Genomic DNA, 22523 nt, shown 5'->3' on the forward strand with positions numbered 1-22523 from the left:
AAGTATCTCCGATGAGATTTGGCATTAATAGCAGTAGTAGCATAAAGTGCTCACCAAAAGTTTTGCTTATTAAATAAAATTGCTCTTCTCAGCTAACAGTTGTATTACAAACTTATCTATTCTGGGTTCATCCGGGACTGATTTCAACCAAATGACATTTCTTCTTTCATATGTTTCTGAAGTTGTTCATTGCATGTTTATTTCTCCTGGTATTATTTTAAATAGTTCTTCTAACTTCCTGGATGAGCTTTCATATATTTTTGTTTGATTCATTTACAGTATAATCAAAGGTATTCTTGCAGACTCAATAACTTAGTATCTTCCTTGTTGATAGGAATTTCAGTTGAATATATTTTTGAAGCTATGTATAGATAATCATGCAAAACATCTTTCTCTTCTTTTCTGGTTATACAGTTCCAAATCTTTCATCCTCTCATGAAAGTTCGTTTCATTTCATAATTTTCCTCATGATGCGCTTCTGAATTTTCTAACTTGATTATTCTCTTTGTTTCATTAATGGACATACCTAAAACATTTCCATCAACAGACTTCGTCTCCTGTTGCGAAAGTTCTCAAAATCATAACACTTGCTGGCTGGCTTAATAGTGCTACTTTCTCATTCTCAATATGTTCTCTGGATTCTAGTTTCCTATTCCTAACACCAAAATCTTGTGCTGGATTCTAGTTTCCTATTCCTAACACCAAAATCTTGCGCATGTTTCACTTTATCTGTTAGGCTTTTAAATGGCATCATCAATGTATTCTTACTGGTTCCATTACTTAATTGATTAAATCTATCACTGTTACAGTCCATGAGGTTCACTTCAGCCCATATGTAAAACAAGTCTGAGGCTTTCTGCATATATATCCTTTAAATCAGTTTTTGATCCAATCATTATGCTTACTTTGGTGTCATCTGCAAAGCTTCTTACTATGCTTTCCTTTACTTTTCTGATGTCTGATATCATTATTATAAAAAGTATGGAGGCTAATACCATTCCTTGCAGTTCCCCAGAAAGGACATCATCAGACATGTTCCTGCTTGGAATTTTCTGTTAGAAAATCTTTTATCCATCTTCCTTTCATATCATTATAGTTCTGTTTAGCTGCTTTCTCTACCAAAATTCTGTGGTTTATTTGGTAAAATGCTTTTGCAAAATCAAGAAAAACAGTATCTGTGAAAAACAATAGCTGTGAAAAGTTTTTATCAAGGATGTAAGGCATGTGTACAAGTAGGAAAAGAGGAAAGTGATTGGTTCTCAGTGAATGTCGGTTTGCAGCAGTGATGCATGATGTCTCCATGGTTGTTTAATTTGTTTATGGATGGGGTTGTTAGGGAGAAGAATGCAAGAGTTTTGGAAAGAGGGGCAAGTACGCAGTCTGTTGTTGATGGGAGAACTTGGGAAGTGAGTCAGTTGTTGTTTGCTGATGATACAGCGCTGGTGGATGATTCGGTTGAGAAACTGCAGAAGCTGGTGACTGAGTTTGGTAAAGTGTGTGAAAGAAGAAAGCTGAGGGTAAATGTGAATAAGAGCAAGATTATCTATTAGGTACAGTAGGGTTGAGGGAAAGTCAATTAGGAGGTACGTTTCAATGGAGAAAAACTGGGGGAAGAAGTGTTTTAGATATCTGGGAGTGGATTTGGCAGCGGATGGTACCATGGAAGTGGAAGTGAGTCATACGGTGGGGGAGGGGGCGAAAGTTCTGGGAGCGTTGAAAAATGTGTGGAAGGCGAGAACATTATCTCGGAAAGCAAAAATGGGTATGTTTGAAGGAATAGTGGTTCCAACAATGCTATATGGTTGCGAGGCATGGGCTATAAATAGAGTTGTGCGGAGGAGGATGGGTGTGTTGTAAATGAGATGTTTGAGGAGAATATGTGGTGTGAGGTGGTTTGATCGAGTAAGTAATGAAAGGGTAAGAGAGATGTGTGGTAATAAAAAGAATGTGGTTGAGAGGGCAGAAGAGGGTGTTTTGAAATGGTTTGGTCTACTGAGAGAATGAGAGAGGAAAGATTGACATAGAGGATATATGTGTCAGAGGTGGAGGGAATGAGGAGAAGTGGGAGACCAAATTGGAGGTGGAAAGATGGAGTGAAAAAGATTTTGAGCGATCGGGGCCAGAACATGCTGGAGGGTGAAAGGCATGCAAGGAATAGAGTGACTTGGAACGATGTGGTATACCGGGGTCGACGTGCTGTCAATGGATTGGACCAGAGCATGTGAAGTGTCTGGGGTAAAACATGGAAAGTTTTGTGGGGCCTAGATGTGGAAAGTGAGCTGTGGTTTCGGTGCATTAACATGACAGCTAGAGACTGAGTGTGAACGAATGTGGCCTTTGTCGTCCTTTCCTAGCGCTATCTCACACACATGCGGGGGGAGGGGGTTGTCATTTCATGTGTGGAGGGGTGGCAACGGGAATGAATAAAGGCAGCAAGTATGAATTATTTACATGTGTATATATGTCTGTGTATGTATATATATATGTTGAAATGTAGAGGTATGTATATGTGCATGTGTAGATGTGTATGTATATACATGTGTATGTGGGTGGGTTGGGCCATTCTTTCGTCTGTTTCCCTGTGCTACCTCGCTAATGTGGGAGACAGCGACAAAGTGTAATAAATAAATCATGTACTGCATGTGAATATCAATTTTCAGTTTCCTTCCATGTTCTGCATAACTCTCTCATTAATTTTCAAAGTTCTTCTATGGTCTTTCATTATTTCTACATCTGTTTTCTTTATTCCCTCTTCCACTCTTCAATTCTCCCTTCTCTCACCACCATCCTTTTCATCTTTTTCCGTGCTCTTCTAGTCTTTCAGTTTTCTGTCTCTTTGTATCTCATACTTTGTACTCTTTTCTCTTTCTTTGGAACAGCTCAATACTATCTATCCTAGTACCTTAAAGTATATTTTTGTGTTTGTCATAAGGTTACTGCCTTTCAATAATATTTCTTCAATCTGCTTTGTCTTAGTGAAAATCTTGTCAAACATATAGCTATCCTCTCTTGCTGTATCACATCTACATTCATTCATCTCCACATTATATGCTGAGACAATTCTTAGACCAGCTTGTATCATTTACATTTAAAACTGAAAACTGCCATTTCATATGTAAAAATAATATCAAACTGTTCACTTTTGTCAATATATGGTTTACCTATACAAGACTGAATGATTCCCACTGATAATTTGTCTTAAAAACTATTCTCTTTTATTCGCTCATCCATTATTCTTTCCTTAGTAATTGGTTCTTTGAAGTGAAAAGTAGTGGTATTTAATGGGGGGAAGCATCCAACTGGCTACAAGTGTCTAGTTGTTCAAAAGGCTTTGTCATTAGACCCTTAATTTCTAACTACATCAATGACCTAGATAGAGGACTCACAAGTAGAACCTTGAAATCTGCTATAGAAAAGAAATTTGGAAACACAGCCAACTCAAAATGAAGATCAACAGAAGATTCAGAAGGACTGAGACAAACTAAGAGATACAATAGGGACACAATGGACAGACTATGATGTAGACAAAAATATAAATCTACAATAAAAATTGTGTGGTGCTCCACAACCAAACAGGTAAAAAGAAATTTCCAATGATTATCTCTCATGAACTTAGAATACAATGAACAATGCCTTACAGCAAACAATAAAGCCAATAAACTGTCACATTTCACTGCTAGATATATACACTACAAAACAAAGGATACAATACTCAGTCCTTATGAATGTCCTGCTTAGACCTCATTTGGAATATGCTGCTCAATTTTGGCCACCATACCAAATAAAAGATGAACAAAAACTTCAGCAAATTCAAAGAGGAGCAACCTAATGATCCCTTCATTCAAAACTGTCTTACAAGGAGAGACTTGAATATGTAATTTTACTTTCTAAAAAAGTGCAGACACCAAAGAGATCTGACAGAAGTTTCAAAACACTACATACTCTTGACAACATATATGAAGATTTCTTCAATTTATAATGATTCAAAGACTGAAAATAACAGTATGAAGATAAAAGGAAGGTATAATGGCAATTCATTTCACATGTAAAGATGATGGGCACTGGACATCCCAATGCAGTAAATGCGAAGTCTAAAAATACATTCGAATAAAGGCTAGACGAATAATTATCTACCTACCTCTGATGCCTATTCCCAACAAGTCTACTCTTTACAGCTACACCATAAATACAAATAAAAAGAGACTAGATATGGCTGATTTTACAATATTATGAATTTATGGTTAAAAAAGCTTGCTGATGTTATGCCTCCCCAACTAAAAAAATTATGAACATTTCTCCTTAGTTACTGATATCTATTTGCTTTTGTTCTCCTTCCAGACCAAGCTGTAAGTTCATGATCTATTATCACATACAGCCTCAACACGACCCAGTGACCTGCCGCTGGTTGCCCAACTTTGTAAATCCATAACAAAGAGGGTAATACTTCAAGAAATACATTGAAACTAGAGATGCCTCAACCCTTGAGCACTACAGTATAACCCTTGCATAGGACAGTAAAGACAGTATATGACCCTAAGGTCATACATTGTCATGTAAACATTTCCTAATAAACTTTCAGCTTCAAGAAAAATATACAGGGATAAGAAATTCAAATAAATCAAGACTGTATATTTCAGGAAATTTTGTTCATTCATAGTTTGTATGAGACAATACACACTACGGTACAATCTACCCATTACTATGATACAATCTACCCATTACATAACCAGAGTTTCAGACAGAGGCAGACATTTCTAGGAGAAAAAAAAAATTGCAAGCCATGGCCCACACTCTCACTGTCAATAAGTGCGTGTTGCTTGAAAGAACTCTAGGTATTCACATCTCAACACAATCTACTGTGTGTTCACATCTCATTTCCACCTAAATAAAATCTGACAGACTTTATTATAACTATAAAATGTAGGTAATAACCCACATATGTCCCCTCACAGATTCTTTGCAAAATATTTCAATCCACAACCAATGTAAAAATTAAATCCATATATGTACCCCTTACTGATTTCTCACAAACTGTTTCATTCACAAAAGAAAGGCACTGGCTAAGTATGTACAATAAAAGTTAATACTGGTTTCTGTCCCAAAAATATTAGCCATGACCAGAAAAATAAACCTCTCTCTAATATTCCATATAATCAATGCTCTTATCAATAACTATGGAATAATAAACAAAGCTTTAATCAGTAATCATGGAAATCATAGACATTGCTTCAATCTTTTTTTATCATAAAAAATAAGTTAATTCAATCAATTGTAAAAAATGCTGCAATTAATCCATAAAAAAATACATGATTTACATTGATGCAAGTAATCATAAGCATGCATCTAACACTATATGCCATGAAAAACACTGCTACCATTAATCCATGAAATAATAATAAGCTCTCCCCTTATTAAGTCTGCAAAATCATAAACAATGTTTCTACTGTATTAATAAGAGAGCTTCTATCAATCTCCGTAATTAGAAACTAATTCTGCCATTAATGCATATACTGTTATTATAGCTTATGCTTCAATAACCAATGTAACAGCAGTGGGCTTTATAACATGAGTATAAAGAGAAACAGAATATAAAGGGTGTTCCATTTGCAAATACTTAAATGACATTCATACAAACGTGTGCTACATTCAAATGTACCCCTTTCATGAAAATGTGTTTATATGGTCTCAAGATAAATGGAACATGAGACTCACAGAAAGGGGAGGCAAGTACAAGTCACTATCAGTCATATTTCATCACAGATACTATGCAGATATCCTTTTTACCTCCATTTAGTCTAGACTAAATAATATGTTTTTAATAAAAGTTGCCATGTTCCTTTTGTAAGTGTCCATAGCACTCCTGTTCAGAATCAAAGATTGCCATACACTTCCAGCATAAAAATTTTTTACACCCTAAACAATGCATTTTATTACAACCATCTATCTTCTCAATAGGTGTTGTGCAATGAGTGCAAAGTTTTCTGTTTTCTGTATCATTCCTTAACCACTGACTAACACTGTTATCATCCTTCATGCTCTTATACATAGCACATGAGAGGCCATCATGATATTGAATGTGGCAACTGGTGCAGATCTTAAGGAAACATTCTGGGCACATGAATGGGGTTCCATTCTTAGTTATTCTATACACAGATGGACAATCTGGAGTTGTGCAATAGTGAAATTCATCCTTGTGCTGTGATACAAATGTACTGACTGATGCATTAACCAGCTTACCAAAAGTAATACGACCTTCACGAGAGAGATTTACAAAGTCCCTCCAAACAAAATTTGAAGAACATTCCTCCTTTCCACACACTATTGGAAAATCTTTACTGTCAATTGCTGCATCCATCTGGAGTTGTATGCATTCCTTGCAATAAGGATGCCCACAACTTTCTAATCTGTAAATGTTATTCAGGTCAACAGGACAAAAACAAGTTACACAATCAGGGTCATCATCTTTCTCTGTAATCACTCCATCAATGGGTAACCCATTTATCACTTCATTTATTTTATCAACTGCCTTATCAACAGCATCTTCTGTTCCCATTACCCTTAACTGGTGGTTCCTGTGATTCAACTTGACAGCAGAAAGACCTGTCTCAGCCTGCAGACCTACAAGATTAATCCCAAATCTGAGCATCAATGTTTTCATGACCCCTGGAGGCTTTCCTCCACCTTTCAGCTCAACAATTTTGAAATTTTCATGAGAAACTTGCTCCAAGTAATCATCTATGAGAACTCTTGCCTTTCGTCTGTTTGTCTGTGAGCCATGAATGGACACTGTCAAAACCCTATCGTCTGTTATGATCAGTGTCTCACTCTTGTCCATGATAGCCTGCAGCACCTTCCTGCCCTCTCGCATAAACAAAGACAAAGTTGCTTGGTTATTCTCACATTCCATAGTGTCTCCTCTGATAATTTCCTGAATAGCTGCTCGAGCCCGAGCAAGGACATTAACATTTTCTGTGTGTAATTCAACTACAACATTTTCATTTTTCAGATGTTTTAGTTTTATTCTCACTTCTTTTCTGTCATTTTCCATTTCATCAATTCGTTTCAATAACTCTTCACCACATATTTTGTAAACATTCTTATGAATAAATACAGAACTATAAAGGTCAGCTTTCATTGTTACTGATTCTCCATTCAAAAGAAAACCACTATTTATCTCTGTGCATGCTCTATGTCCTTCTTCAGGATTGTTAAAAACACAAAAGGCTATAAATCTAATATCAGTCTCCGAACGAGGTTCTCTTAAATCCAAGTGAAATGTATTAGGCTCAGCAAATTCCTCAAGCTTGCGAAGAAGTCGTCTCCTTGAGGTATTCAGCATTTCCTTATTCAACTTCACCTTTTCTCTCACCACAACTACTTTCACTATGTCTTTCTCTGGATCAATGTTCAAAGTTCCTGAAAAAGCATCCCGCAAAACATCTTCTGTCACTAACGTGTTGAAGCTTGAAACATATACACCTTGAGTAGAATTCCTGGCCTTTTTAATCTTTGACAGAGAACCTCCCACTAAAATACTTTGTAGACAGATGGCCCTTACATAATCCTCTACATCAGCAAATTCCACAAATCCAAACCCCTTAGATGGTCTTCTGCACCACCAAATCTTTGTCCTGAAACCACTGATTGCCTGCACTGGAGAACGACAACCAGGGATTGCCTTTAATTCTGAGCAATTCTTAGTTGCTCTAACAGCATTAATAGCAGATTCAGTTTTCTCATAAAAGACTTTCCCCCATCTTGTTGATAATTTCTGTTTTTGGAAAAATTTCTTTACTTCTTTTATCTTCCCGTACTGACCAAAGTTTTCTAATACGTCTGCCTCAGAAATTTTATCTACCATTTCTACAATGCAATTAATCATGACTACACTGTACTCATCTGGCATGAAAATCTTTTCCGTGCAACCACCAGTTCCAATGACAGCTCTCACACTCGCATTAATTGCCTTTGATCCAAGGCACTCTTCACTTTCTTCCTGCTGAAACTTTGACCTGAGACAAGCAATCTGTGACAGACTGTCACTGAGACTGTTCTTAAATTTCTCATTTGAGAGTACTTGCAGTTCACCTTTATCATGGTTTGCTTCAACTATCACAACAGAACTGGGGCATTTTAATGCTAGACGACTCTCTAGATTTCTCAATTCTATGTAATGAGGCCCAACAAATTCCCTAAACATCTGGGTTCCCACGTACTCTTGGTGTATAACAATAATCTGATCCTTCTTCACTTCTTCAGTCTTCACCAAAAGCCATCCCTCCTCATTTCCTTTCAAAACCATACTTTCTGGCACTGGTATAACCTGTATAGCAAAATTTCTGGAGGTTCTCATAACTTGATCAAACACAATCCACTTGGGCTGATTGGCAAGTGATAACAATGATGAGGATGGATGAATCTCAACCCTCTGATCTCTGAACACAGACTTGTACCCAGCTTTACTGTGCCCAAGATAATAACTCAAATTTCTGCTCAAAGCCTTAAACAGAAGACCTGCGAGCAATCCATCAATAGCTTCTGGCCTACCAAAGGAAAATTTAATTTGTACATTCATTTCCATGTTTAATTTGTGTAAAACTTCATTAACTGTTCCCCTTAACCTCTTCATTACTTTTGAATTGACAGAATGATTGTAACACCACATCCCCTTCTCTCTTTCTGGAACCTTTTGCCACTCTCTGAAAACATTCAACGTAGTGAGCTGGTCACCTCCTTCGTGGCAAAACTGAACTTTAAGTATGTCTGCTTTTTCTTTATCCTCTTTTGAGCCTTGTCTGTAAAATATTGACCCACTTCCACTTCCTGCTGCTAAAATAATGGCTTCTAATCCAGCACCCAACTGCATTGCATCATATACGAAAGCACCATACCTTGGATCAAAAGGCATCTTAGCAATCCACTTTCCTCTCTCTGTTATTGTCTTGTCTATCACTGCACCAACTGCCACTAAAGATGAAAAGGCTTCTAACATTGCTTCCACTGGAGGAGATTTAATGAACTGAAATCTCAAAGGATCCACACCTAGTTCCATTAATTTTAAGACGACATGACCAATGTGAACTCTCAGTATTTCAGGAAGTGCATCAACGTCCATCTTACTATAATCATCTTTTGTGTACATACGGTAACATTTTCCAGGACCTAATCGTCCAGCACGACCTAGCCTTTGTTTAGCTGAACTTTGTGATACTACTGTTACTGCTAGGGTACTTATCTTGCTGACTGGATCAAACTTCAATTCTTTCACCAGGCCTGTATCAATGACGTATTTAACTCCTGGAATGGTTACAGAGGTTTCTGCACTGTTTGTGGCAAAAACAATTTTTCTCTTCCTTGCCGGAGCAGGATCAAAAACCTTTCGCTGCTCATCTCCTTGCAACCGTCCATGAAGTGGCAGTGTAACATAATTCTCTTGTTTACCTTCCATTAAGGCTCTGAATTTTCCACAACAGTTTTCAGTTTCTAGTGCAGATGTCACAAACACTAGTATGTCTCCTTCACCCTCTAAGTGATGGACTGCAATTGCTTTTCTTACACACTCCTCTTCATAACTATCAAAAGAATCTACTCCTATGACTGGTTCTTTCCATTCAACCTCTACAGGAAACATTCGACCAGACACAAACAGTATTGGACACTGTTTGAAATACTGAACAAAAGGTTCTGGGTTAATGGTAGCTGAAGTGATCACTACACGAAGGTTTGGTCTCTTCTGAAGGCAATCTTTGATCAATCCAAGCAGGAGGTCAGTGTATATGCTTCTTTCATGGGCTTCATCTACAATGATGCACGAATATGAAGAAAATTTTCTGTCTTGCAAACACTCATTCAGGAGAGCGTGGTCTGTCATGTACAAAACTTTAGTCACACTAGACCTCCTAACTTGCATTCCCACTCTGTAACCTACAATTTCTCCAACAGATGTGCCCAATTCTTTAGCAACATGCACTGCCAGAGAGGTTGCTGCAATTTTACGTGGTTGAGTACAAACAATTATTCCATCATTAGCTAAGCCTGCTTGATAGAGGTACTGTGCTATCTGTGTACTCTTCCCAGAGCCAGTTTCACCTATGATAACAGATACTTGATTATTCCTGACAGTACAAAGAATATCTGAGCGTCTTGCATAAATAGGGAAAGCATTTCTAAGTCTGTTGCATTCAACAGCCAAATTCAGTCTAGTCTGGATAGCAATTTTCTCAAAATATTTAGATTTCTTGGCTTCTTCAAGTTCACTCAAGGCATTTCCGAGATACTTCAGAAATTCTTCCCTTTGCAGGTTGAGCTCCTTTTCTTTATCTTCAAGAGCACGTATTTCACCACACTGTGTTTCATAATCTTCTATAGACATGTATTTGCGGTTTCTGCCTCCTATGGATTTAAGCCTTGACTTAACATCTGTTATCCTAGTAGAATGAGCTTCTAGGGTGGCATCCGATCTCTGTGACATTTGCTGAAAGTGAATCTCCCAAGATTCATCTATGGCCCTCCATGATCTCATCTCATATCCTCTTGCTTCTTGAAGGGTATCAAAGCACAAAATCTTTGTTGGTGATCTTTGATTCTCTTTTTCAAGCCTTGCTTTTAATCTCGATGCAGCACACTTACTTGAGCACAGTAAACTTATTATGGTGTTCTTAGTTTCTTTCTCAAATGTTCTATCTGTTACTGTAAACTCTATCCTATGTGAAATGCGATTGGAAATATAACCAATAATATCAAAATCCTCTTTAAGAGACTCGGCAAACTTTAAGAAAACTGCTGTTACAATGGACTTGTTTTTATACCTATTTCTAATATGTTGTACATCTGATCTGCCTTTTTTATTCTTGTGGTACCCCTCTGGGCACTCTGCTCCAAATGTACCACTCTCTGGTATTTCATGCCTTGAAACAATGGTGTTTTGCGGGCTATAGCCTGTTAATGCTCGTGGGTCTCTAACGCTGTGAGAGCTTTCATCTCTCATCATCCCTAGTTCTAGCAGGGTACCATTCCTCGAAACATATGCATCCTGTACTTTTTTTTCTCTCAGCACATAAGGATCTGTTGAATTACTATCTCCCCAAACATCATCTTTCAGTGCTTGCAGACCCCGCAAACAATCATCCTTTGAAACACCTTGTGTAACTTTGTGTGGATGTGGACTGTGTGTGTTATTACCTCTCAGGATTTGTGAATCCTGTGAGCTAATATCTCTCTGCATTTCCGGATCCTGAGAACTAATATCTCTTAGCACTCTTAGATCCTGCAGGCTATCATCTCTCTGTACTACTGGATCCTGAAAGCAACTGCTTCTCAGAACTTGTGGATTATGATGATCATCATCCCTCAGCAATCGCAAATCGTCACCATTACAATCTCTTAGCACTTCTAGGTCCTGAGGGTAATGGTGCCTTAGCATTCCAAAATCTCGAGAGCTTTCATCTCCCAGCACTTGTGGATATTGTAAACTATCATCGTCTGACCCTTGTGGATATGGCATCGTTAACCATTTCTGTGATATTTCATTGCCTGACCATTTAATTTCTTGATTTTCTGAATTATCACTTCTCAACGCTCTCTTATCACAAGGACTTTATCATTCATCATTGCATTTCTGTGATGTTTGCTTGATTAACATTTTATGCACATCAATACTTTTCTTTTTTTCCCTGAGCTTACATTCATATGTCTCTGATTCTGAGCCGTATTCTACTGATTGCTGAATTCTTTAGAATCTCGTTTTTTTTTTTTTTTGACCTACTAAATATAGTGAATCTTGAATATTTTCTTCTCTTGGTACTTTTCTTTCCCCCTGGCACTTTGGAGCGTCTAATGACTCCATAAATGTTTTTGAAAATAATTTGAATGAAAATCTGTATCTTCAAAACTCTGCCATCAGGTGAAGCACAAACATCAATGTTGCCTGAAAAGACAAAACCAACAACATTGAGTTTTAAAGATAATCTGTCACGATATACAATAACAAGAATAGTTTGAAACGTTTATCTAAAAGACATTGTTTGAAAAAAATGCACGATTTGTCACGTTTGAAAGTTTTTGAGAACAGACAACTAATGCTGATATATCAAAGGAAATTTGTTCACAAACTTTTTTAGGTGAACTAATGCTGATATACCAAATGAACTTTAATTTGTTAACATTAAACTTACAGTTTTATTTTCATTTCCCCTAAAGTGGGTCTCGAGACATATTCAGCTTGTAGGTATTTCAAACACACAATTATACATATATATATATATATATATATATATATATATATATATATATATATATATATATATATTCTTTTCTTTCAAACTATTCGCCATTTCCCACGTTAGCGAGGTAGCGTTATGAACAGTGAACTGGGCCTTTGAGGGAATATCCTCACCTGGCCCCCTTCCTTGTTCCTTCTTTTGGAAAATTAAAAAAAAATAATAATGAGAGGGGAGGATTTCCAGCCCCCCGCTCCCTCCCTTTTAGTCACCTTCTACGACACGCAGGGAATACGTGGGAAGTATTCTTTCTCCCATATCCCCAGGGATATATATATATATATATATATATATATATATATATATATATATATATATATATATATATATATATAGCGTTAATGGGATGGCATTGATTAGGGCTTCAGCTGCCCGTGCCGTTTCAGCTAACATGAAAAAATATGAAAATCACTAACAAACGTAAGGCAACTAAAAATTATTCAAGGTATATCAGCATTATCGCTATAGCAAACTGTAAATCGCAGCCATATGTTCCTACTCAAATGCATACAACCTTCTCTGTTTACAATTTATTTAGCGGTCATGAATCGTACGTTTGGCAGGTATTTTTAGGCTGTCATACAAGATACCTTAAAATCAGGAATCAATCTCCTTACAAATTACCATATAAAATCGACAACGTACTTACTGTGCATACACAAACAGCTATCCGATTACATAAATATATACTTCTTATAGTCTTTCTAATAGCTTGTAAATAGAAGAACACTGATCACTACGGTCCTCCAACCTAACTATGCTGCCGACTGCACCTCCCACGGTTGGTGCCTGAAGCTCCGACACAGCAAGATGAACGAGTTCATTTCACGTATATATTCGGTACCCCGTGCAACATTTTTTTTTTTTTGTCAACAAATACTCCACTATCACTACTGTACCAGATCAATCTATGCATCTGCCTTGTTCAGTCTCCATAATCTCGAAAAGGTTTCCTATTCAGGTAAGAATATTTAGTGGGTGTTCTTGTAGGTTTAGGGGCACAATAACACGTTAACCAACAACAACGCATGTTTAATGGATAGAATGTACAAAGTGAGGTAACAATGGGCAATAGGCTACTGGAGGTGCAGGATTATGATGAACAAGAGATAGAGCAAGGTAGGCCAATCAGGACGAAATAGGATTGGCTGGGGGTCATGTGATACTAATGATGGTAGGAAGCCTTGACATAAGCAGTAGCAGTGGGAAGAATGCGTGACTGGCAACTGGACGTAGAGCTCCTGTTGGAGGTGGGTGTGGCTTGTGAAGTGTGCGGCGTTGTGCTTGGGTTGCAGGAGGCTTCTGGAGAAACGCTAGGGATGCGGGCTTGGCCGTAGGGCCCTTATTACAGCTGCTGCTCGTGACGCTGTTGAAGAGTTAGGACAAACTTCAATTTATATACACTCTTAAAAGACTTATTGGATCAAAATCGTAACGTAGAAGCGGTAATGCAATTGATAGTGGTAAAATTTTACTATAGTTGAGAGATAGGCGTTTCTTTTTTATCTCACAAAACCAGTTACAAACGTCAATCGGGTTGCGTATGTCAAAAAACAAACCTGTTAAGTGGCGCCCCTCTTCAAGTGATGCCCAGGGCACTTGCCATACCCTAGATACGCTACTGATTTTTTAAGAGGCGGTGAGGTCAGGTCAGGGAGATGAAGCTTTCCTCAAAGGGCATTAGAGACATTGAAGCCGACTGTCGCAAGCTTCTGACCTTTCTCCTTGCTAGTGGACTTGAGGTCAAGTCCGTAAGAGGAGCACTACTCATGGAAAGGGTCAGGTCATCTATAACTACAGCGGCATCTTTTGACATGCTACCGCCGACATGGAATGTAGGTGTGAGGGATTAATGCTGCAGGTGCTGATGTGTAAGCTGAGCCATCAAACACACTATTCCGAGGATCAGTAAGTCAAGTGAGGTCACACAGTCACCCAGTCAATGGCGACGTCATTAAGGTGACCTGGGTCACAACAAATATTTCTCAGAAGTACTCACCTGCAAATGAGATAAAACAAACACGCACAAACCTATCAAAAGATCTTAAACAACAATCGAGCCCATTTTCTACGCCGGAAATGTGCCGTTCTGTGGATGAATGTTGTTCTTCACTTGTCCAATACATACTCCCAACCCCGCGTGGGTTCTTTATACACGTATATACGAGTTCTTTATACACGTGTATACCGGTTCTCTCTCGCAGAAATAATTTTAGGACAAGTACTTGTCGTACACCACTAGTATACCGCGTCAATTCAAACAGCCCCTTAAAACATCTCGCACCTGCATTCACTTTCCGCGCTCCGTCGTTTTTCTAGTTCGTTGTATTTTTCAAAGGTTTTGAGATTAGTCGAGTTTCCTACATAACGTCTTGCTCAACACAATGTGTTGCTCACTCAGTCGAATACATCTTCCATATCCACACTGGAAAACAGAAAACGTCTCCGTCTTCCATATCCACACTGGAAAACAGAAAACGTCTCCGTCTTCCATATCCACACTGGAAAACAGAAAACGTCTCCGTCTTCCATATCCACACTGGAAAACAGAAAACGTCTCCGTCTTCCATATCCACACTGGAAAACAGAAAACGTCTCCGTCTTCCATATCCACACTGGAAAACAGAAAACGTCTCCGTCTTCCATATCCACACTGGAAAACAGAAAACGTCTCCGTCTTCCATATCCACACTGGAAAACAGAAAACGTCTCCGTCTTCCATATCCACACTGGAAAACAGAAAACGTCTCCGTCTTCCATATCCACACTGGAAAACAGAAAACGTCTCCGTCTTCCATATCCACACTGGAAAACAGAAAACGTCTCCGTCTTCCATATCCACACTGGAAAACAGAAAACGTCTCCGTCTTCCATATCCACACTGGAAAACAGAAAACGTCTCCGTCTTCCATATCCACACTGGAAAACAGAAAACGTCTCCGTCTTCCATATCCACACTGGAAAACAGAAAACGTCTCCGTCTTCCATATCCACACTGGAAAACAGAAAACGTCTCCGTCTTCCATATCCACACTGGAAAACAGAAAACGTCTCCGTCTTCCATATCCACACTGGAAAACAGAAAACGTCTCCGTCTTCCATATCCACACTGGAAAACAGAAAACGTCTCCGTCTTCCATATCCACACTGGAAAACAGAAAACGTCTCCGTCTTCCATATCCACACTGGAAAACAGAAAACGTCTCCGTCTTCCATATCCACACTGGAAAACAGAAAACGTCTCCGTCTTCCATATCCACACTGGAAAACAGAAAACGTCTCCGTCTTCCATATCCACACTGGAAAACAGAAAACGTCTCCGTCTTCCATATCCACACTGGAAAACAGAAAACGTCTCCGTCTTCCATATCCACACTGGAAAACAGAAAACGTCTCCGTCTTCCATATCCACACTGGAAAACAGAAAACGTCTCCGTCTTCCATATCCACACTGGAAAACAGAAAACGTCTCCGTCTTCCATATCCACACTGGAAAACAGAAAACGTCTCCGTCTTCCATATCCACACTGGAAAACAGAAAACGTCTCCGTCTTCCATATCCACACTGGAAAACAGAAAACGTCTCCGTCTTCCATATCCACACTGGAAAACAGAAAACGTCTCCGTCTTCCATATCCACACTGGAAAACAGAAAACGTCTCCGTCTTCCATATCCACACTGGAAAACAGAAAACGTCTCCGTCTTCCATATCCACACTGGAAAACAGAAAACGTCTCCGTCTTCCATATCCACACTGGAAAACAGAAAACGTCTCCGTCTTCCATATCCACACTGGAAAACAGAAAACGTCTCCGTCTTCCATATCCACACTGGAAAACAGAAAACGTCTCCGTCTTCCATATCCACACTGGAAAACAGAAAACGTCTCCGTCTTCCATATCCACACTGGAAAACAGAAAACGTCTCCGTCTTCCATATCCACACTGGAAAACAGAAAACGTCTCCGTCTTCCATATCCACACTGGAAAACAGAAAACGTCTCCGTCTTCCATATCCACACTGGAAAACAGAAAACGTCTCCGTCTTCCATATCCACACTGGAAAACAGAAAACGTCTCCGTCTTCCATATCCACACTGGAAAACAGAAAACGTCTCCGTCTTCCATATCCACACTGGAAAACAGAAAACGTCTCCGTCTTCCATATCCACACTGGAAAACAGAAAACGTCTCCGTCTTCCATATCCACACTGGAAAACAGAAAACGTCTCCGTCTTCCATATCCACACTGGAAAACAGAAAACGTCTCCGTCTTCCATATCCACACTGGAAAACAGAAAACGTCTCCGTCTTCCATATCCACACTGGAAAACAGAAAACGTCTCCGTCTTCCATATCCACACTGGAAAACAGAAAACGTCTCCGTCTTCCATATCCACACTGGAAAACAGAAAACGTCTCCGTCTTCCATATCCACACTGGAAAACAGAAAACGTCTCCGTCTTCCATATCCACACTGGAAAACAGAAAACGTCTCCGTCTTCCATATCCACACTGGAAAACAGAAAACGTCTCCGTCTTCCATATCCACACTGGAAAACAGAAAACGTCTCCGTCTTCCATATCCACACTGGAAAACAGAAAACGTCTCCGTCTTCCATATCCACACTGGAAAACAGAAAACGTCTCCGTCTTCCATATCCACACTGGAAAACAGAAAACGTCTCCGTCTTCCATATCCACACTGGAAAACAGAAAACGTCTCCGTCTTCCATATCCACACTGGAAAACAGAAAACGTCTCCGTCTTCCATATCCACACTGGAAAACAGAAAACGTCTCCGTCTTCCATATCCACACTGGAAAACAGAAAACGTCTCCGTCTTCCATATCCACACTGGAAAACAGAAAACGTCTCCGTCTTCCATATCCACACTGGAAAACAGAAAACGTCTCCGTCTTCCATATCCACACTGGAAAACAGAAAACGTCTCCGTCTTCCATATCCACACTGGAAAACAGAAAACGTCTCCGTCTTCCATATCCACACTGGAAAACAGAAAACGTCTCCGTCTTCCATATCCACACTGGAAAACAGAAAACGTCTCCGTCTTCCATATCCACACTGGAAAACAGAAAACGTCTCCGTCTTCCATATCCACACTGGAAAACAGAAAACGTCTCCGTCTTCCATATCCACACTGGAAAACAGAAAACGTCTCCGTCTTCCATATCCACACTGGAAAACAGAAAACGTCTCCGTCTTCCATATCCACACTGGAAAACAGAAAACGTCTCCGTCTTCCATATCCACACTGGAAAACAGAAAACGTCTCCGTCTTCCATATCCACACTGGAAAACAGAAAACGTCTCCGTCTTCCATATCCACACTGGAAAACAGAAAACGTCTCCGTCTTCCATATCCACACTGGAAAACAGAAAACGTCTCCGTCTTCCATATCCACACTGGAAAACAGAAAACGTCTCCGTCTTCCATATCCACACTGGAAAACAGAAAACGTCTCCGTCTTCCATATCCACACTGGAAAACAGAAAACGTCTCCGTCTTCCATATCCACACTGGAAAACAGAAAACGTCTCCGTCTTCCATATCCACACTGGAAAACAGAAAACGTCTCCGTCTTCCATATCCACACTGGAAAACAGAAAACGTCTCCGTCTTCCATATCCACACTGGAAAACAGAAAACGTCTCCGTCTTCCATATCCACACTGGAAAACAGAAAACGTCTCCGTCTTCCATATCCACACTGGAAAACAGAAAACGTCTCCGTCTTCCATATCCACACTGGAAAACAGAAAACGTCTCCGTCTTCCATATCCACACTGGAAAACAGAAAACGTCTCCGTCTTCCATATCCACACTGGAAAACAGAAAACGTCTCCGTCTTCCATATCCACACTGGAAAACAGAAAACGTCTCCGTCTTCCATATCCACACTGGAAAACAGAAAACGTCTCCGTCTTCCATATCCACACTGGAAAACAGAAAACGTCTCCGTCTTCCATATCCACACTGGAAAACTGAAAACGTCTGGGTCTTCCATACCCACACTGGGAAACAGAAAACGTCTCCGTCTTCCATATCCACACTGGAAAACAGAAAACGTCTCCGTCTTCCATATCCACACTGGAAAACAGAAAACGTCTCCGTCTTTTTTTACCCACTGTCTATTATTTACTACGTGTGTATTCTGTGCATACCCGCGAATCTGTCGGCAAAACAACTCTATGTTAACTATTACCAGTTCTTTTATTATCATCTATTAATAATCTTTCTTATACAGTTTATGAATTCGGAATAATCATGAATAACCAGGATATCAGCATGGTATTTTTAATTCAGAGATGAAAATTTGTAAACGTCTCGTGATGTGCCAAATGAAAAGAAAACGCAAAAAAAATATTTGTAAACAATGTACTGACGCAATGCCATTTTTCAACCACGTCCACTGTTGAAAAAGGCACTTTGCGTGCAAGGGATAATGTGCTACTAAACAAACAAGCCAAATTTAATGTCACTCTGTAAATACACTGAAACGCCATTCTGTAAACGACGTATGGAATGGAGCTTCTGAAAACACCTTTGGGAATAGCAAGAAATGTAAACAAGTTATGAAATGTCTCTGTCCACTTTTCTTATATTAGCGAAGACGACAAGGGCAACTAATTGCCTTCATCAAAAGCCATCGCTGCAAAACACGCAGTCTGCGTCAATCTGTATACATCTTAAACAGCTGGCATTGCTTGTACCGAGCGCCAATGATATTAGGTCCCCTGACCACGCCGCCACCTACAACCCTTGGTTATGACAACATCGGCTTAGTTTTAGACGACCCAGGGGTCGTGGCCTCGTGTTTAAAGGTCGTACCGTTGCGTTGCCGCTCTACGGCAAGTGCGTATTCTTTAAAAATTCCCACAAGATCCCATGGCTGTACTCCACGATCGCCAGGACGAGTTCGAGGATTCGTAGCAGCGTCGTCATACCTGAGGTGGGGGTTCGTCATCGTCGTGCTGTCATGCGCTCGAGTCGCGCTGCCGTCACAGGAACTAAAAGAGAGAGAGAGAGAGAGAGAGAGAGAGAGAGAGAGAGAGAGAGAGAGAGAGAGAGAGAGAGAGAGAGAGAGAGAGAGAGAGGCGCGATATGTCCTCGGACTTGCAACGTTTTCATTCAAGCAAGATGGTACGACCACTGAGTACATCTGTGCGACGGCGACGACACACCCACTCCCGCGGGTATGACGGTGTGATCTCTGACCAAGATATCAATCCCGCGCGGGTCGTGCCGCCGATGGTCGAGACCGTCGTGCTCACGAAGTTCAACGAACGTTCTTAAACTAAGTGCGCGGAACATTCTTCCCTCCCTCAAATCAATACACCGACACGTCAACTACATATACGTCGCGACTCTTGAGTATGTAGGCAGACGCTCGCGGCAGCTTGAGGCCAGTCAGCTGATGCAAAATCAGCTAACTTGGCAATGATAAATATGGTCATGGCGATGCAACACGGCACATTTGAACCCCCGCACAGCTGTCGCAAATCCAAACGCTGGCCGCCGCCTCCTCTCTCTCTCTCTCTCTCTCTCTCTCTCTCTCTCTCTCTCTCTCTCTCTCTCTATTTCCCTCATTTCAATATCAGAAACGCCAACACTGGCCAGGAATGTTTACACCCCACCAAAATCACTCGCCAGGTCAAGTTACGGGGTCAACCTCCGGGAAGTAGAAGTCGAGAATCCAATTCAAGAGTTACACACACACACACACACACACACACACACACACACACACACACACACAGTTTGCGCGATCTGAGAGTCGCCAGGGGTGTGGACGATACAAACAAGGCCGCTCAGCTTGACGTTGGCCGACAGAGGGCGAGACTTGATGCTGGGATCTGTGTATTCACTAGGGAGATGCAGCGAGGCGGGGAGGAGAGAGAGAGAGAGAGAGAGAGAGAGAGAGAGAGAGAGAGAGAGAGAGAGAGAGAGAGAGAGGGGAGGGGGGTGAGCATGGCGTGTAACTCACCCTGGCGCAACCGCTCTCAGCATGAGCACGGTAGGGGGGGGGGGTTGCACTGCAAACTCAACTCGCAGCTGACAGCGGCACAACTCATCATAACCACCCTGCCTTGCCCTCCCAAGTCTGCATGTACGAAGCGGCTCATATCACTGCCCATGTAAGCAACAGGATGATTCACACAATACCTTCCTATTCCCCGTGAACCTTTCCTTTTTTTCCCCCACACTGTAACTTCTCATTTACTTCAAAAATTGAGACCCAGTCCCTGCAGAAATATTCAATGCACTCTGCATCCTATTTTGTGTCGCCGCCCACAGTATGGGCTGGAGTGCTCAACAAATTACACGCTCTTGCGGTACATGTTAATCAAATTCTGTTCCATTCCCTTCGCTTATCTAAACGTCGCCTAACTAAACAGTTCCATCAAATCACCTTTCTTTCTGACCATTTCGAGACAGAAAATTTGTTTTGGCTGGTCTATCACCATAATGCATATCTCCAATATTCTGTATCAATTTCGCCATGTTTCTTTGCATAACTTCCAGACAGTCTGCATCCTTAACTTGGGCGACCACAATCTAGACTCAAGCTAATGTTATCAGACAACATCTGCACACATGTTGCTTACACTTATAACTGAGCCAGTCTAAGCATTATACTTGCTGTAGTGAGCATACAGACACACTGTTGACACATGGCTTTTAACTAACTTTGACTTGCAAGATATTCATTTCTGCCATGCTCCAATTACCTACATGGACACTGTGGAGCAAACGGTTCTTGTGATCGTTTGTCCTTTCAAAGTCATTTACTATATCCTAGCGTTACACCTCTCTCTCTCTCTCTCTCTCTCTCTCTCTCTCTCTCTCTCTCTCTCTCTCTCTCTCTCTCTCTCTCTCTCCCCAGCGTCATTAATGGCAGTGATAAATGACAGAGGTCCGACGAAAGGAGCAGCCCTGTGGTTCGCCACCTAAGACGGCGAGCCAGCCAGAATTTAAACCGTGTACTAACAAATAATAATAAAAAGAATCTTAAGATTCAACAAGACTTAAACCAGTTTAACATTTCTTCTCCAACATCTGAGCCTGTGACCTCGTCAATCAGTGTTCCGTGTGGCACCTTATCACCAGCACATTACCATCACAATGAGCCGTCTGTGTCACCGTGATAATGATGACTACCTGTACGTTCTTAGAATTCCTTATCATTACAGGTGATAAAGCCGTGCTGGTAGTGGGCGGACCTCCAGGTAGGAGGAAGTGTGTCTGGCAGGTGAGGGTGTGGTGGATTTGAGGCACACCCCATCCGTCATATCCTTCTCCTCACAACCACTGAGATCATTCACTTTCCCCAACCCCCATCTATTCGCCTATCACCAACACGCCACCTACGATAATCCCCCAACCTTCCCCAACCCATGTCCTCCCCACCGCACAGCACACACACACACACACACACACACACACCACACCAATGCTGAAAATACAGAGCACATGACATAGACGCCTGAGTACCTGTCTGGTACGTAGGGCTTGACTCTATGCCACCATGGACTTCCCATACACAACCAGACTGTGCGCACGGTTCACCGCAGATGTCGCGGGCAGCAACACCAGCGGAACACAAGTTTTAAAAAGTACCGCTGCGGCAGCAGGGTTGTACGTGTACAACCGATACAACTGTGAATAAATAAAAAAGAAATGTTTTATGAAAACATGACCCTGATGCTTTGTGACGGAGACAGCTGGAGGAGGTGTGAGCGGCCTGGCTAGCCAGCCTGGGCAACACAGCGGAGGTCGTCGCGGTAGCCTTGCCCTCACGGGATGACGGCGGACGCCCGTTACATGACACTGTGCGGCCCGCCATCTTGGCGATCATGACGTGAGGGGGGTAAAAGACAGGAGGAGAGTAGGGGGGGTAGGGGTGGAGAGGAAGTGGTGGCTGGGAGAGAGGGCAGAAGAATATTATCAACCTTTACAGCGTTAAAATGCCAGCGACGCGAGCATGCTAGGGCCAGAGGCACGGAGGAGAGGGAGGAGGGCTATGATGCGGCAGTGTTGCTGCCTGTACTGCAGGGAGGAACATCTCTCCTCTCCTCCCAGGGTACCACGACCAACAGCAGGAGGAGGGCACGATGTAGGGCTGGCAAGAGAGCAAACAGTGCAGGTAAATGATTGAATCGTAACCTCAGGTTAAAGGAGGTGTGTCATGGGCCTGGGGTGCGTTGTCATGAAGGGTGGGGG

At 41.0% G+C, this 22523-nt stretch overlaps 2 protein-coding genes across 8 annotated transcripts in view; both read right to left on the reverse strand.

Annotated features, from left to right (window-relative positions):
- Positions 1-22523, reverse strand: part of LOC139758329 (cyclin G-like) — a 139234-nt gene that overhangs the window by 73793 nt on the left and 42918 nt on the right. The window lies entirely within an intron of this gene.
- LOC139758326 (uncharacterized) overlaps positions 1-22523 on the reverse strand; it is a 73602-nt gene that overhangs the window by 7138 nt on the left and 43941 nt on the right. Inside the window, exons 1-2 of one of the 5 annotated variants that reach the window (XM_071679581.1) lie at positions 12928-13066; positions 4615-11926 (exon numbers count right to left, since the gene is read on the reverse strand). The exons of 2 other annotated variants lie outside the window; for them this stretch is intronic. In XM_071679581.1, coding sequence (XP_071535682.1) covers positions 5816-11503 — 5688 coding nt within the window. In that variant the 5' untranslated portion in view covers positions 11504-11926; positions 12928-13066 and the 3' untranslated portion in view covers positions 4615-5815. Of the gene's footprint in view, positions 1-4614; positions 11927-12927; positions 13070-22523 lie in introns of those variants that run through there. 2 more of the 5 variants (XM_071679582.1, XM_071679584.1) reach the window with 2 other exon arrangements.

This window comes from Panulirus ornatus, chromosome 30, assembly GCF_036320965.1.
Source record: "Panulirus ornatus isolate Po-2019 chromosome 30, ASM3632096v1, whole genome shotgun sequence".
NCBI lineage: Eukaryota > Metazoa > Arthropoda > Malacostraca > Decapoda > Palinuridae > Panulirus > Panulirus ornatus.